Below are 18,745 nucleotides of genomic sequence, written 5' to 3'. Positions count from 1 at the left end.
TGCATATACTATTCCCTATCCTGGAACACTGTTCCCTTGGCTCTTTCCTTGACTGGCTTGTCAAATTCCAAAACTCAGTTTATATGCGACTTTCTCTGAGATTCCTTCCCTGGCTACTCTGTTTAAGTTAGTTCCCTATTACCCTGTAAAGTTGCATCTGCTTTCTCTTCCCTAGCACATATCATAATTTGTAATCATATATTTGGTTTTATTGTTTACTATCAGTCTCCATCACTAAATAATAAATTCAAAATTGTGAGAATAGCAGGCACTCAATAATAACTTGGTAAACCAATACAGAAAACCCTGGATTAGCAAATCCATGTCCAGATATCTCCACTGAATACTGTAAGGTGCCACCTAATGATCTTTCAGTCAACAATGGACCTCATATACAATAGTGGTCTCATATGACAGTGTTATAATGGCTATACCATATAGTCTAGATGTGTAGTAGACTATACCATCTAGATTTGTGTAAGTGTACTCTAAGATGTTTCCACAACAACACATTTCTCAGAACATATCCCTGTTGTAAAATGCGTGACTCTAGTTATTTCTACACAATGGGGGGGGAAACTGAGTAAGAAAAAAGAATAAAGCAGTCTCTTGACTCACCTCTCTCAGTGGGTCACGTAAGTAGCAATCAATAATTTTGTCATATTGGTGTTCTCGTTCATACATAAATTCACAAATTTGATAGCTAGAATGTACAAGGAAAAACTTCAGTATATCAAACGGGCAGGTGGTTATTAGCTTATTGTTTTGAGAAGTCTGCTTGGGCATACAGGTTAGTATTTTAAAAAATGAATACAATAAATGTGATTTCTACTGTTAAATAAAGTTTTAATATCTTGTCTACGAAAGCAGTTCTCTAAAGTTTCACAGCCTTAAAGGGAGTGCTTATGACTTGGATGAGACATCCTGTTCCTAAACAAAAGATCTGTAATTGATCAAAAAATTTTACAAAGATTAGATGCTTTGGAAGCAGTGATGTCCTGGATGGGTGAACACCAACAAACTCTCTGGACTCAAAATCAACTATTACATGGAACAGAACCCCATTCCAGAGTTTCAACAACTGGCAATAACACCCCAATTGATACCACCAGGAAAGTTGCTGATGAAACAGCCCTGAGGAATGATGACATCATCAGTCCCCACCTGAGATAAATTAAAAAGACTTTCCATGCTAAAATGATACTAACTTTGCTTTAACAAAATGTTTTTGTCTTAACTGTGAAACCTTGATCTATAGCTTTTGCTTTTTCTTTTTTTAAAAAATAAATAAATAAAAAGGGGGATATGTGGAGTATACTAACATTTATAAAGCAAATGTATTCCACAGGGCCAAACTTTTTAGAATTACACATAGAAATGTTAAGCTTGGGAAAGACAGAAAACTTTCCCTGGGCTAAAGTCTCTGTTGTAGATAAAGAATTGTAACACAGCAAAATTGCTGGCTCTAAGGGCAGATGTTGTTGGTGCAGCTAAACCTAATGATCATTGCTATGACAATTAACTTACTGTTCTTTTGTAACCACCTATGGTCCTTTTCTGTAACTTTCTTGCTTCAAGAATAAATACTGAGAGAAAACCCTAGTTCGGGGTTATTTTCCAAGGAATGCTTCTCTCTTGAGGGTTCCTGGGAATTAACCCCTTTGGAGCCTCTCACTGCTCAGAAGAAATGGGCTTTGAGTAATCCTTTGTGTCCCCGTCACCCTGGGGGAGAGGTGACAAAGTTTTATTAAGTATTTAAGGGAGATGAGTATAGGCCATTCCTCTAACTACAGGTTTAAGATGCTACTGAATACTATGTTATAAGAAATCTCAAAGCTTACTACAAAAAAAAAATGTTAAAGTAACAATGTGTCAATAAGGAACAGTCAATATGCTAGATATCAATTAGTAATTTGCAAAAATTTTATACCAGGTATCTCTGTCCAGAATTAAATATGGCAAACAAAACACTTGACAAACTAGATAAATACCAGTGTTAGCATATTGTATCTTACTGCTCCATCAAATTCTGCATTGTTTCTAATATACCCAAGATAAATGTTAAAAACCTATGAAATACCATGGAAATATTAAGTTAAAAAATCGAAAATAATAAAACATCATTGACTGCTTTTTCACTTTCATATTAAAACAATTGTACAAACACTTCAAATTTACACATCAATTTCTACAAATTTTACTAACTTCTAGAATTCAATTGAAACTAAGAAACTTTCATACTTAGGTTTTTGTTGTGTTATTTGCATAACCTTTCTTAATTTAAAAAAGCAGCAATGTGGGAAAATTGGATATCCACATGCATACGAATGAGACTAGACCCCTACCACTCACCATATACAAAAATCAACTCAAAATGGATTAAAGACTTAAATGTAAAACCCAAAACTATGACACTACTAGATGAAAACATAGGGGAAATGCTTCATGACATGGGGCCAGGCAAGTATTTTTCTAAATAAAACTTCAAAAGCACAGGCTACAAAAGCAACAACAGACCAACAGGATGATATCAAATGAAAAAGCTTTTACACAGCAAAGGAAATTATTAACATAATAAAGAGACAACCTACAGAATGGGAAAAAATATTTGCAACCACACATCTGACAAAGGATTAATATCCAGAACATATAAGGAACTTAAATAACTCAACAGCAAAAAAAAAATTAACCTGATTAAAAAATGGACAAACGACCTTAATAAACATTTCTCAAAAGAGGTTAATTGTTTTTCATGAAAAAAAATGCTCAACATCTCTAATCATCAGGAAAATGCAAATCAAAACCACAATCAGATATCACCTCACATCTGTCTGAATGGCTATTATCAAAAAGACAAAACAGGCCGTCGCTTAAGGGAGGACCGCTGCTGGTGGCCGGTCGTGGGGGCTGACCGCCACTTTCCCCTTGGCAGGAGAGGCTGCCTCGTTTACAGGCAACAGCTTTGATTATGGAGCAGGAAAAGAACTGTATCTTAGCTGCAAAAGCGAGTCTCTAAACAGGGAACACGGCACCGGGGCCGCTGTTGACACTGCCAGGATCCCAGAGGCCGGGGCCGCGCTGAAGGCGGCCAGCTGCCCTATTCAGGATTCGAGGTATCAGGCCGGCATAAAAGAAGATTCCTGGGAAGGCATGAGCCGCACCGCGGGACCGAGTGAGCAGCCCGAGGCGGCGGCAGCCGAGGACGGGGAAGGCGATGACGCAGAGGCAGAGAGGGAGCCGCCCGGCCCGGCACAGGCCTGTGAGTGACCCCCGGCCCAGCCCTGCTTGGGGGGTGGACGCCTGCCCGGCTTCCGCCTGCCCCACCAGGCCACTCACAGGCCCTGGGGCTGCCTCCATTTTCTCAGGTGGTGGCGGCTCCAGCCTGGCTCAGCCAAGCCTGGCCTCTTCGCTCGGCTCGGCTCCTCACTGAGCCTTCCCACTTGCTTGCCCCGGTGCGGGGCTTCCCGGGGCCTGCGGGCCGGCCTCCCCTCCCACTCCCTCCGCGGTTCTCTGGCAGGGCTGATGGCGTGGGGCGTCCCCGGCCAGCGTTGGGAGGGCAAGGAAGTACGGGCTGGGCCGACTGTCACTCCACTGCACCCTGGGCTCCGGCAACCGGTAAACTTCCTGTTACCGGGAGGCAGATACCATCTCTGCGGCCACAGTTTGGAAAAACGGCTAACCGATTTCTGGTTAGGAATAGTGTGGTCGGAGAGTTCCTGAGTTTGCTTGAACCTGCCGGAGAGATGACTGCGGGTGGGCACCGGAGTCGGTCCGTGCCGGGGGGATTCAAAGGTGAACCGTGTGCTGCGGGCTCCTCCCCGAAGGAGCTCACGCTCTGGTGTGGGAGATAAGACAAGTACACAAATAACCGCAATACCAGGAGGAAGGTGATAAGTCCCGAGAAAGATCTACACAGTGCTACAAAGGCACCAGAGAGACAGGTCGTCTGCACCTAGCAGAAACCTGGTAGACTTCCTAGGCGAGGCAGTGCTGAGCAGGGTCTTGAAGGCCCAGCTGATAGATGAGGGTGGCAGAAGACACATCCCAGCCCTGCCCAGTGTGCACAAAGTGGGGAGACATCCGGCTAGGGAGGCGGAGACTCGACAGAGACCACACACCCTGTGGGGCCACCACTGCGTGATCCAGCAGCCTGGGCCAGAGCACACGGAACAGGGAGAAGTCCTGCATGGGAAGTGGAAGCTCAGCATAGACCACACACCCTGCGATACCGCCCAGTGATCCAGCAGCCCAGCAGAGTCCAAGCTGACCAGAGAGGTGGCTCCCCAGAGAGGCCCAAGACCCGAGGCAACCACATACACAAGGCACTAGAGGCCAACTGAGCAGTCACGGAGGTAGCCATACCAAATTGGCAACCACAACAACATCTTAGTTAGTCAACAGTCTCAAACCGGTGGACTGTGAAACCCCCTGCCACAATGAATAAACATCAAAAAAAGATAACAGAAATACAAAAAATCAAGAAAGTACACCACCAAAAGTTAATAAATCTCAAACTCTAGATCCTATAGAACAAGAAGCCCTTGAAATGACTGACAAGGTATTTCAAGTGATAATTCTAAGGAAACTGAATGAGATACAAGAAAACTCAGCTAGACATCATGATGAAACGAGAAAAAGTATACAGGACCTGAAAGAAGAAATGTACAAGGAAATCAACGTCCTGAAAAAAAATATAGCAGAACTTGCGAACTGAAGAAGTTACTCAGCGAAATAAAAAACACAATGGAGAGTTTAACCAGCAGGCTTGTGGAAGTTGAAGAGAGAACCTCTGAACTTGAAGATGGGCTGTTTGAAATAACACAAGCAACACATACGTAAAATTATTCACCACGATCAAGTGGGATTCATCCCAGGGATGCAAGATTGGTTCAATATATGAAAATCAATAAATGTGATACACCATATTAATAAAGTCAAACACAAGGACCATATGATCATCTCTCTATGGATGCTGAAAAAGCATTTGATAAAATTCAACACTCATTTGTGACAAAGACCCTCTACAAGATAGGTATAGACGGAAAGTATCTCAACATAATTAAAGCCATATATGACAAACCCACTGCCAATATCATCCTGAATGGGCAAAAGCTGAAAGCTTTTCCTTTAAGAACAGGAACTAGACAAGGATGCCCACTCTCACCACTCCTATTCAACATAGTGTTGGAAGTACTAGCCAGAGCAATCAGAGAAGAGAAGGAAATAAAGGGCATCCAGATTGGAAAAGATGAAGTCAAACTGTCCCTGTTTGCAGATGACATGATCCTATATATCGAACAGCCTAAAGCCTCTACAAAAAACTCTTGGAATTGATAAATGATTTCAGCACAGTAGCAGGATACAAAATCAACACACAAGAATCAGTAGCATTTCTCTTCTCCAATAGTAAACATGCAGAATGAGAAATCAAGAAAGCCTGCCCATTTACAATAGCCACCAAAAAAATAAAATACTTAGGAATTGAGTTAACCAAGGAGGTGAAAAATCTCTATAATGAGAACTACAAACCACTGCTGAGAGAGATTAGAGAGGATACAAGAGGATGGAAAGATATCCCATGCTCTTGGATTGGAAGAATCAACATAGTGAAAATGTCCATATTGGGGCCGAGCCCGTGGCTCACTCGGGAGAGTGTGGCGCTGGGAGCGCCGAGGCCGCGGGTTCGGATCCCATATAGGGATGGCCGGTTTGCTCACTGGGTGAGCGTGGTGCTGACAACACCAAGTCAAGGGTTAAGATCCCCTTACCGGTCATCTTTTGAAAAAAAATTTTTAAAAAAAATTAAAAAAAAAAAAAAAGAAAATGTCCATACTACCCAAAGTAATATACAAATTCAATGCAATCCCCATCAAAATTCCAAAGACATTTTTCTCAGAAATGGAAAGAACTATCCAGACATTTATATGGAATAATAAAAGACCATGCATAGCCAAAGCAATGCTGAGCAAAAAAAAATAAAGCTAGAGGCATAACACTACCTGACTTTAAGCTATACTACAAAGCTATAATAACCGAAACAGTATGGTACTGGCATAAAAACAGACACACTGATCAATGGAATAGAATAGAGAATCCAGAAATCAACCCACACACTTACTGCCATCTGATCTTTGACAAAGGCACCAAGCCTGTTCACTGGGGAAGGGACTGCCTCTTCAGCAAATGGTGCTGAGATAACTGGATAACCATATGCAGGAGAATGGAACTAGATCCATACCTCTCACCATATCCTAAAATCAACTCAAAATGGATTAAGGATTTAAATATACACCCTGAAACAATAAGACTTCTTAAAGAAAACATAGGAGAAACACTTCAGGAAATAGGACTGGACACAGACTTCATGAATACGACCCCAAAAGCACAGGCAACCAAAGGAAAAATAAACAAATGGGATTATATCAAACTAAAAAGCTTCTGCACAGCAAAAGAAACAATTAACAGAGTTAAAAGACAACCAACAGAGTGGGAGAAAATATTTGCAAAATATACATCTGACAAAGGATTAATATCCAGAATATACAAGGAACTCAAACAACTTTACAAGAAAAAAAGAAGCAACCCAATTAAAAAATGGGCAAAAGAGCTAAGTAGGCATTTCTCTAAGGAAGATATACAAATGGCCAACAGACATATGAAAAAATCCTCAACATCACTCAGCATCTGGGAAATGCAAATTAATACCACACTGAGATACCATCTAACCCCAGTTAGGATGGCTAAAACCCAAAAGACTATGAACGATAAATGCTGGCGAGGTTGTGGAGAAAAAGGAACTCTCATACATTGTTGGTGGGACTGCAAAATGGTGCAGCCTCTATGGAAAATGGTATGGAGATTCCTCAAACAATTGCAGATAGATCTACCATATGACCCAGCTATCTCACTACTGGGAATATACCCAGAGGAATGGAAATCATCAAGTCGAAGGTATACCTGTTCCCCAATGTTCACTGCAGCACTCTTTACAATAGCCAAGATTTGGAACCAGCCCAAATGCCCATCATCGGATGAGTGGATACAGAAAATGTGGTACATCTATACAATGGAATACTACTCAGCTATAAAAATGAATGAAATACTGCCATTTGCAACAACATGGATGGACCTTGAGAGAATTATATTAAGTGAAACGAGTCAGGCACAGAAAGAGAAATACCACATGTTCTCACTTATTGGTGGGAGCTAAAAATTAATATATAAATTCACACACACACACACACCAAAAAAAAACCGGGGAGGGGGGGGAAGAAGATATAACAACCACAATTCCTTGAAGTTGATACGACAAGCAAACAGAAAGGACATTGTTGGGGGGGAGGGAGGAGAGGGGGGAGGAGCGAGGGAGGTTTTGGTAAGGGGCAACAATAATCAACCACAATGTATATCGACAAAATAAAATTTTAAAAATAAATAAATAAATAAATAAATAAAGACAAAAGATAGCTGCGTTGGTGAGGAGGTAGAAAAAAAGAAACACTTGTACACTGTTGGTGGGGGTGTAAACTAGTACAGCCATTATGGAAAACAGTATGGAAGTCCTTCAACATATAAAAATTGAACTACCATATATTCTGGCAATCCCACTACTGGGAAATGAAGGGAAATGGAATCAGTATGCTGAAGAGATATCTGCACTCCCATGATTTTTCCAGCACTATTTACAATAACCAAGATAGGGAATCAACTTCAGTGTTCAACAATAGATGAATGGATAAAGAAAATGTGGTATATATACATAACGAAATACTATTCAGCCATAAAAAATGAATTAAATCTTGTCATTTGCAGCAACAGGGATGGGCCTGGAGGATATTATATTAAGTGAAATAAGCCAGGCACAAAAAGACAAATACTAGATGATCTCACTCACAGTGGAATCTAAAAACAAAAAACATAAAACATGTTACTATAGAGGCAGAGAGTAGAACAGTGGTTACCAGAAACTGAGAAGGGGAGGAGAGGTGAGAAGGGAGAATGGGAGGAGGTCAGTCATAATAACCATTAGACAGGAGGAATAAGTTCTGGTATTCTATTGCACAGTACAGTGACTATGGTTAACACTAAAGTACCATATATTACAAAATAACTATGAGAGAGGCTTTTGAGTGTTCCCACCACAAAGAAGTGACAAAAGCATGAGGTGATGAACACACTAACTACCCTGCCTCAATCATTATACAACACATACAAGGGTTCTACAAAAAGTTCGTGGAAAAATAGAATTGAAAGATAATACAAATCTTTCCATAAACTTTCTGAAGTACCCTCATATACGTGTGTATCAAAACGTCAAATTGTACACCATAAATATGTAGAAGTACAATGTGCCAATTAAAAAAATACATAAAACTGTTGAAAAGCAGCAATGCATCAATAAACTGGGCTTCAGGTTAGAGGAATATAATTTAATAGTTCTATGAAAAACTGATATGTAGCTTCAAACAACTTACAATTCAGCTTTTTCTGCCATACGGATGAGCCGACTCTCTTCAAACTGAACTATGCCTCCAGCCTGTAGCAATTCTAAAAGGACCTAAACATTTAACATAAATGAGTACAAACACTTTGGAATTTATTTTTATTTACTACCTCTTTAATAGTCCGTTCAGCCATGCAGACCATTACTAATATATTTTTTCTTTTTTATTCTTACTTAATGATATTTTGGCTTGTTTTCACATATGAGTATGCAAGGGTAGTTAGACTGCTATTATGATGTTGACCATATTGTGCTTAAGTCTTATAAAAAGATAAATGGCTCTGCTTTTAAAACATGCAAGGAATGCCACAGTGTTTGCAAATAAAGCCATGTTAGAATTCTGAACAGACCCTCCACTAAGCTAAAATGTCTGTATACATCGTTTCAAGAAGTGAATTTTTGTCTGGCACTTTTATGTCTTATAGTTCCTTATAAAATCTATTGTCCACAGGTAGTATCCATGTTTACATGTTAATTTTTAAAAATTAAACACTGGGGTTTTTCATAGCAGCACTATTCAAAATAGCCAAAAGGTAGGAACAATACAAATGTTCTTCAACAGATGAACGAATAAACAAAATGTGTTATATACATACAATGAAATATTATTCAGACAAAACTCTGACATGTGCTATAACATGGATGAACCTTAAAGACACTATGCTAAGTGAAATAAGCAAAACACAAAAGGACAAATAGTGTATGACTGCATTTATATGAGGTACCTACTAGAGTATTCAAATTCATTGAGACAGAAAGTAGAATGGTGATTGTCAGGGACTGGGGGAGGAGAGAATTGGGAGTTATTGTTCAATGGGTATGGCAATTCAGGTTGAGAAGATGAGAAAGTTCTGGAGATGGATGAGGATGATAACTGCACAATAATGTGAATGCACTGAACTGTATGTGCACTGAAAAATGGTTTTATGTTAAGTGCCCTTTACCTCAATAAAAAACATTACCTCAATAAAAGAAAAAAAATATTGGGACTTGTATAATTAATTTTTACTGCACTAAGTAGCTGAATAAAAAAGGTAACTAGGATGTTGAGCTGGATTCATCAATATTTTTAAATTAACTTTAAAAAACATAATGAAGTCATTACATAGTCATTAAAACAATATGTGAAAGCTCTCTCCTGCATTTAAACTCAGGATCCAGAGAAACACGAACCTTCTCAGAATTCCAGGAAAGTATTCAACAAAGTATTTTTTACACAGTACATTGATTATTTTTAAGTTAAAAAAAGAAAAGAATAAGTAAAAGCTATTGAAACCGTACATTTCAGACCCAAATTTAATCCGTTTGAGCACTCTAATGTACTGTTATATAGAATAAATATGGAATGAATCCCATCTGTTGTAAGCCTCAATTTAGAATAACGTAATAAAAATGCCATTGCTGGAGCCAGTCATATTAACTCACCAAAGCTGACTGTTAAATTTTCAGGAATTTTGCAAGCCAGTTTTTAAACACAGCCATTATTAAAAGTAAATTATATAAATTTACAACTAAATAAATTTTTTAAAAAGGTAAATTAATATTCAAAATTCACTACTTCTTAATTATCTTACTATATTTTACTATTATATATGCTCTTGAGGTTACTAACATTTACTGTAATTGTATTTTTATGGTGGAAATATTAGAAAAGGGTGTGCTTCTTTGTATCTCTTAAATCATGGCTGATTTAACATACCAACTCCACATTCAGTGACATCACGTTGGTATGTTAAATCAGCCATGCTAGGAGTACTTACACCATGGAAATTGGCAAATGCTATAAATCAGAAAAATGCTATAAAAATGTTACATTTTTAAAGGGTTGTAAAACAAAAAATAGTATGAGACAGAGACCACATGTGGCCCACAAAGCCTAAAATATTTATTCTTTGGCTTTTTTTGGAGAAAGTTTGCCAATCCCTGGTTAAGAAAGTAATGTAGAGAACACTGATAAGGCAATTAAACTTAAGTGTGCATGTCTATAGTCATTACACTGTGAAAAGTACAAATATTGAGGAATTATTTTTCCAGTATTCCAAAACTGATATCTTACTCAGTAAAGAAGTCACTTCATTGACGTATGAGTGAAGTTCTGACAGGCTTTCATTGTACTTTTGTCTTATTATTTACATACATAAAACTATCGACCATCATTTATATCAGAACTATACCTATCAGAACTATACCTGGGGAGCTAGTTGTTAAACACTTATCAGCATACTACTGGGAAATATTCAAAATAACTGCATAAACAAATTTTGATATACAAAAAATGATGTAAAGAGTGTTGGATTAAAAGAAAAGGAACTGGGTTCTAATCTTGTTACGTTGGGCAACTTACTTCAGTTTTCTATATGTCTAAAATGAGAAGGGGAGAAAAACTAGATAATCTCAAAGGGGGTGCTCAGTAGTATAATATTAATATATCATGATTACTTTTCAAGGTTTGGCTTTTACATTCAGATTTGATTTTTCTTTCTGTTTAATTTGTTTATTTGTATTAAAAGTTTTTATCATTTTATATAGATATACTATGCATACCATGATCCACACTTACTACCAATAGAAAAACAGGGACAAAATGCTCCACATTACTATTTGTATTCAATGTAATTTAAGAAATAACCAAAATTTTAGCAGATGTTCTCTTTCCTAAAAATAGTATGCAGCAGTCACTGGGCCATAGCTGTGCAGGGAAAGGGCTCACTGTTGCTATAGAACGGTCTTTATCTAAGTCTCAACTTCCCAGCTGTGCACTATTACCATAAAAAATCAGCAGAGCTCACAAAGTACTTAATTTCTGCAGTTTACTTACCTGACAAAGCCTGACTATCAATTTTAAATGGGGTGACTCTCTTATTGCTCACAATTTCAATGGGTAAGCTTTTAAAGAATCCTAATCCTAGAAGAAACCCTCAAGAAAGGGAAGATAAATATAAAGATGTAATCAAACAGTTACCATCTCACAATGATTAGTGGAAGGACAGATGGAATCTAGTCTCCAGAACCATCAGTCCTAATGCAGTGGGGCTTTAGGGTACTCCCAAAAGTTGAAGATGCCAATACTCAGAATCCTGCAAACTTTCTGGTTCAGAGTCATAGCAGTCACCACATTAATGACATTAATGGAATGTAGGGTATAACAGGTGCTAACCATTGCTACATAATGGAGAAGGATGAAGTATTCTCTTTGATGTCATACTATGATGCAAGACAGGTCCAGTCTACTTAGGAACTTAGTTTGACATAAACTCCTTATACATGTACTTCTAATAACCACCTGCAGTATTTTCTGGTTGCCACTGTCTTTGGCTTAGTATTAGGGTTTGGCACAAGTCATTTCCCTCCCATATTTAGTGAGGTCTAATATCTACAACAGAAGAGTTCTTTCTGGCTTATTCTGTTTTCTTTCCTGTTTTGTAGCAAAAAGAGTTCTAGTAGTTCATACCTGTTGTCTTTCAGAGTGTCGAGAGTCATCATCAGGACTACAGAGGAATTCAAGGACCTGATCAAAGAAAAAATATTTTTTACTTGATACTAGCAATGAAAACATCCTTTCAATACCACCAATTCATTCACGTTTAGCCATAACAAATACCACAGGTATATGGTAACTTCCCAACTACTTGGCCTAGTGCATGAAACATCAGGCTCAGGTATGCTAAAAATTTATACACACATTTCTTTACTGTTTAGAAACATAATTAGACGGCAGTATCACCTACACACCTTAACTTTAAGTTCCCTGATACCATGGACCAAGCAAAAAATGGACTTAGAAGTCAGGCCACTTGAATTTGAATCCTAACCTTATTAGTACTTAATAATAACACTTAATGCTAATCATAACACTTACTGTATGACCTTGGATGGGTTACTTAACCTCTCCAGGCATTAGTTTCCTCATCTCTAAAATGGGAATAATTATACCTATTTCACGGCTGTTGGGAAGATTGAGTTAACATATACATATAGAGCTTTGGAACAATGCCTGGCATTATGAAGTGCTCAGTAAAGGCTAGTCATTATGAGCTTCTTTCTCCAGAAAAAAAAGTATTTTCTTTGCCACCTATGGATAGATGGAAGATATTTAACTGGGATTAAGAGATACCTTCGGAGTCAAAGTCATTTGTAAGTAAATCCAGATTTACCAAAAGTAATCTCTTCACCAGATTGTCATCATAGTGTTACTACCACTGAGATGGGGTGATTCTTAAAGTGGAAAATTCTTGAGCAAAGAATTCTAAGCAATTCACAGCAACAGAATAATTGAGAGAACGGAATCCCTATAAACTAATCTCCACAAACAACGCTCCCATGATATCAGGATACTAGACAAAGTTATACTACCCAGAATGCATCATGAAAACACACACACACACACACCCACACACACACACACACCTAATTTAGATCCCAAACCTAAACAAGTCCCTCCTTTATAAGACACTTATCCAACAATCTACCATATTAAGCATCAGTGTAATCCAGTGAATTTTCTATGAACAATAAACAAAGGAAAAACAACTCTAGTTCTCATTGTTGAAGACACTTACCTGATCAAAAAGTGTTCTGTTTACAAACAAGGTATTGTCAGGCTTTGCAAGCTGCCGAGCAAGGAACGTAAAAAGACACCCTACTTGTGAGGGAGTAAAATCTGAATTCTCTACCATAACCTGATGGGCAAAAGAAACCATTTATTAAATACACCATCTGGTTTGATGCAAAAAAATATACAATTAGAAGGAAGGGTCAGCCTCATGAAAACATTCTTTTATTGACTGTGCAACAATTATGTTCAATACCATTTAGAGAAGGAGCACAACTACTTGCATACTCTCAAAGGAAAACATTTCAGTGATTTTTGGCATATTTCTAACACAACTTGGATGAGAACTGAATTGATAGAGGTGGATAGAGGAGTGAAGGTACCCCAGGTTATCTTACTTTTAAACTCCAAAGCAGCTCTCTCTTCCCTTGTTGATGGCCAGATTTTTAGTAGGATTATTTAAATTTAATTAGAATTTAATTTTGGTAGAAAGAAAACGTGATTAATATTTCTTTGAAATCCTGTATGGCAGAAATTACTACTTAAGCTCCAAAGAAACCACATACTAAATGTAAAGCTAAGATAAAAAGAATCTGCATCTCTGATAAGTTTATAAAGCCACTCTACTAGATCAGGTTACCTACCTCCAGACTTATCTGAGAAAAATAAATTCCCATCACAATTAAACTATTGTTCTTTTGAGTTTTCTCTCACTGTCAGCAGAACTTAATTCCAACTAATCCAATAGGGAATCATAGAAGAATATTAGAGGACAGGCAAGATCACAAATGAAAGGAGGACAAGATTAAAATAGGGAGACCATTTAGGAAGGTATTTTGGAAATCTAGGTAAAAATTCTCCATATTATTAACTTGCATCAAACTGGCATTATTTGAGAGCTTAGAATCCTTTTCTCATATTCTCATATTACTGCCTATCTTACAATGTATTTAAATAGCTCAAATGAGATAATGTACATAAGCGTGCTTTGAAAATTATAAATTATTAAACTATTATAAATGCAATACATGGATATTATGCACAACTAGAAAACATTTTAATTCTGGTGTCTTACCCAAAATAATCTAAAAGTCATTAAAAGGAAGAAATCTCCATTTTATAGTCAAATGAACAGAGTGAAACTCTAAGCTTTCAACTGTAAGAGGAAACTGGCCTGCTTGAAGTTTTGCAGATGGAAAGGAAAATAACCTGTCTCTCTGCATTCATTCATTAGCAACAGCATGAATCTCAAGATAACTGTTTCCTGAATCTGGTTAGATTTAGACTGGGATGTTCATCTCTGCGCCATGGTAAAATACGGCACTACTTAGCAATGAAGTTATGTTGGTATGAGACAGAAGATACTTTTTCACATTAATTATTTTCTCAAAGCACTCTTAAACGTTAGTCTCTATTATCACACATACTCGTACTAAGATAGCAATTTTCACAATACACATTTCTCAATTCGCATTTCTCAAAAGCAGTACCTTTTATCCTGGTATCCAGTCTAAAGCTGAGATACATTTTGTAAAAAATGAATGATTATTATTTCATTCAGTTCTTGAGGACAAAGACACCATTTTCAAAATTTTAAGATATGATTGCAACATATCGCTTCACTGAACAAGATTATTTTAGAACCTGCTATAAAACAATTTAATTACTTTAATTTAAATATCAATATAAAGACATGTATTCTTTGAATACTTACTTTCAACAAAATATCCACAATTCGCTGTTGATATTCCACAGCTTGCTTGTCATTTTTGAAATCTTCAAAAGTCTAAAAGGGAGAAAGAAATTTTATAAAGTAATTATTATTTGAAAGTTTTGGAAGGAAATAAGTTACTAAATTCTTGTTAACATAATCCAAGTGAATTCCCAAATAAGATACATTCCTCACTAGGTTTTTTCTTATACACCTTTAATGATAAGTTACTTTTAGTGGTCAAGTAAAAAGGCATAACATTTAATACTGCATGGTATTCTGAGAGTTTAAAAAATCAATGAGAAGTATAAAAATATAGTGGTTATCACACAACCAAAACATGGCTTGAGGAAGAAAGTAATGCAAAGTCTATAGAAAAATGAGAAAATGAGAAAGAACACTAATGGCAAGAGGCAAATAGGGAGCAAAGGTTTGGGAACAGAAGGATGAAATGCCACTGAATGATGCTCAGCAATCATTCAGTCTATGTTATTTGGAAATAAATGAAATTCAGTTTATTAACTGTCATGAAAAATAATTTTCATGATTTCCAAATTAAGAAAAAATGATGTTCAGAAATAGGCTTTTTAAAAAATTATAATAAAAGTGTTGAAATGTTAAAATTCTTAAGCCTGCTAACAAGGTATCCTACTCTCAAAACATTGCCAAGTACAGCATTTTTTATTTTAGGTTCCTTCTCAAGTAGAGCCAGTGTATTCTGAATATAACATGCATCACAGTAAATGACACACCAGATTCTGTTTGGCAATATATAATAACAGCATGTCACAAAAATACCTAGTACATATAGGATGCATATATGAAGGAATTGAAATTATGTCCACTATCCAAAAATTGAAATAAAAATATTTACTAAATAATAAGAATGATAAGACTTGAAGATCTTTCCTATGGTTTTCACTTAGTGCATTTGGATCTGAGAAATGTTTAAATTGACATAGCAATAATTTACTGCTCTTTTCTTAAAACAAGAAAATGACTTACATATTAGCCCAACAGATTTAAAAAAAAAAAAAAAAGGGTGGGGGGGTGAATTTCACAGCCATGAACTTTCAAGACTACATCACAGTTCTATCTATTCAAACCAGAATATTTGCTGTTCTTTAAATGAGCCCTGAATTTCCCCAACTTCGCTGAAGAACCTTTGTTCATGCTGTTCTCTTATTAGCATGTTTTCCCTTCTTTCTCCTATCTGGTAGGTGCTTAACAAATGACTGTTGAATTGCTTAGTTAATTATTTACAGAGAAAAATAAAATATTTTAAACTTTTTTTCAATTAGTCTGTTTTGCTGCTAGTTAGTTGGGAAATGCTGACATGAGTTACCAAGTAGATTGTAAGAACTCTTAACCTGGAAGGTTCAAATATGGGTGGGTTAAATATGATCCCGCCTGAAGACAGGAAGATAGACTAGAACATCTCTCAGTTTATGAGAACAACACACACACACACACACACCCCAACACACACACACACACACACCCCAACACACACACACACACACACACACACACACACACACCCCTGCCTGCTGAAGTGACACATCACTCTGCAGGTACAAATAGAAGGTACTAACTGCTAATACAAGTACTATTCAACTAAAATACAAAACCAAGGAGAATTAACATATGTATTTTAAAACTACAGCAGTGACAGCAAGTAAAAAAGAATTTCCTTAAACATTTTGCTTTTGGCAGCATGTAGTTACTGCTTTGAAACAGATATTGAAAATTTGTTTCTGTAAACATAATTAAGTGGTGACATACTACAGTGTGAATATTATGATACACATAATGACATATTTTGGTGGCAATTAACAACTGCTACCAAAATGGCACATGACTGTTAGAACATTATCATTCCACAAATACGTTTCTACTTATGTAACGCTTGTTAGAGGAATAATATGCAAAGATGTCCTAATGGAAAATTACAGTTTGTGAAATACAGAGGTAATCTAAAACTCAAGTTCAAAGACATCTGTGAATTTTGGCATATAAACTTCTTTCTGTAGTCTCTTAAAAATTATTATGGGGTTTCTGTATGATAATGATAGGAAGCTAATCTAGGGGTCAACAAACATTCTCTGCAAAGGGCCAGACAATATTTATTTCAGGTTTTGTGGGCTACATGTGATCTGATCACATCTTCTCCCTTTTCTTTTTAAAAAACCCTTAAAAATACAAAAACATTCTTAGCTGGCATAAGCCAGGGGCCAGTGGGGCTGGATTTGGTCCTCAGACTGTAGTTTGCAGACCCCCTGTCCTAATCTCTTTACACATTCCCCTAAAAAAACCCCATATAATAAAAAAGAGCCAAAGGAACCACCTAAAACCCATGCTAATGGCAAAACTAAAAGGACAACAAATCCAACAAACTTCAATTTACAGTCATCCCACATCTGTAGATTCAACCAACATCAGCTGAGAAATATTCGGGGGGGAAAAAAAACCCCAAAAAACCCCCAAAATAAAAAATAACACTACAACAATAAAAAAATAAAATACAAAAAAAAATTACAATATAACAAGTATTTACACAGCATTTACACTGTATTAGCTATTATAAGTAATTTAGAGATGATTTAGTGTATGAAGGAGGATGCATGTAGGTTATATGCAAATGCTACACCATTTTGCATAAGGGACTTGAGCATTTGTGGATTTTGGTATCTGTGGGGAGTCTTGGAATCAATCCCCTGCAGATACCAAGGGATGACTGTACATATAAATGGGAAAATAAGCATCCCAAATTAGCAGTGTTAGCTCCAAAACATATAGCACCAATGAGAAGTCAGGATAAGATTGTGTAGAAGAAAGGCGGGTGTAACAAGGTTCTAGTGGTAGCAGAACACCTATAACATAAAATAGAATTCACCTCCAGAAGAAAAGAGGGACCCATCATGAGTAAGGAAATACTGAGATCAGGTCTGAGAACTTGTGGAACAAAACAGAACCCTGGCTATTAGAAAGATCAAAGGAAATGATCTAGAAAGTATAGATCAGAGGTCTTGGTAAGATACGACTTTTGGGAGAGAGGTACCTTGGAATGGGGAAATATTCCTTGGAGGCTTACTGGTGAAGGCTTAGTGGTAAAGAAGAAAGCAGCTCAAACAAGATAATGTCAAAGAATGAGAAGATGATAGACTACTCTCAAAAGACACTACTTAAGAATACTTAATTTCTTTTATGGACATATATTTTTATTTCTTTTTAGTAAAATGCCTAAGAATGGAATTGCTGGGTCATTTGCTAAGTGTATTATTTAACTTCATAAGAAACTAACAAACTGTTTTCCAAAGTGGTTTTACCATTTCACATTCCTAGGGTAGTATGTGAGAGTTCTAGTTCCTTTATTACAAATAAAAATTTACCAAGTCAGAAATCTGGGAATCTTCAATGCTTCCCTGTTTGTCTTATCCTTCATATCCAAGTATATAATAAGCCCTAAATTTTAGGGGGCTGATTTGCCTCCTAAATCATTTTTCAAATCGTTTTACTTCTTGTTATCCCCATTGTCACTGCCTTAATTCAAGCCACCATTATCTTATATCTAGGTTACTACAAAAATTTGCTAACAGATCTCTTTTCCTCTAATCTAATCTCATTTCAATTCATTTTCCATATGCTATGGTCTAAATGATCGTGTCCTCCAAAATTCATGATGAAAATCTAATCACCTAATTAATGGCATTAGAAGGCAGGGTGTCTGGGAGGTGATTAGGTCATGAGGGCAGAGCCCTCATAAATGGGATTAGTAACCTTATAAAAGAGGCTCCAGAGAGATCCATTGCCCCATTCCTGCCATGAGAGGACACAATGAGAAGGTGCTGTTCTATGAACCAGGAAGTGGGACCCCCATAGACACAATCTGCCATTGCCTTGGTCTTGGATTTCCCAGCCTCCAGAACTATGAGAAATAAATTTCTGTTGTTTATAAGCCACCCAAGTCTATAGTATT

General features: G+C 37.0%; 1 protein-coding gene across 4 annotated transcripts in view; it reads right to left on the bottom strand.

Annotated features, from left to right (window-relative positions):
* The window catches only part of VPS8 (VPS8 subunit of CORVET complex), a 254,205-nt gene that overhangs the window by 132,388 nt on the left and 103,072 nt on the right, over window positions 1-18,745 (bottom strand). For all 4 annotated transcript variants that reach the window (XM_063098643.1, XM_063098634.1, XM_063098627.1 and 1 more), the window contains 5 exons: window positions 14,770-14,841; window positions 13,063-13,182; window positions 11,955-12,011; window positions 8,475-8,557; window positions 619-703 (listed from right to left, as the gene is read on the bottom strand). In XM_063098643.1, the coding sequence (XP_062954713.1) occupies window positions 619-703; window positions 8,475-8,557; window positions 11,955-12,011; window positions 13,063-13,182; window positions 14,770-14,841 (417 nt within the window). The remainder of the gene's footprint in view (window positions 1-618; window positions 704-8,474; window positions 8,558-11,954; window positions 12,012-13,062; window positions 13,183-14,769; window positions 14,842-18,745) is intronic.

Source organism: Cynocephalus volans, chromosome 1, assembly GCF_027409185.1.
Source record: "Cynocephalus volans isolate mCynVol1 chromosome 1, mCynVol1.pri, whole genome shotgun sequence".
NCBI lineage: Eukaryota > Metazoa > Chordata > Mammalia > Dermoptera > Cynocephalidae > Cynocephalus > Cynocephalus volans.
Note: the sequence above shows the minus strand (reverse complement) of the source record. Positions and strands in the feature narration are given on the sequence as shown.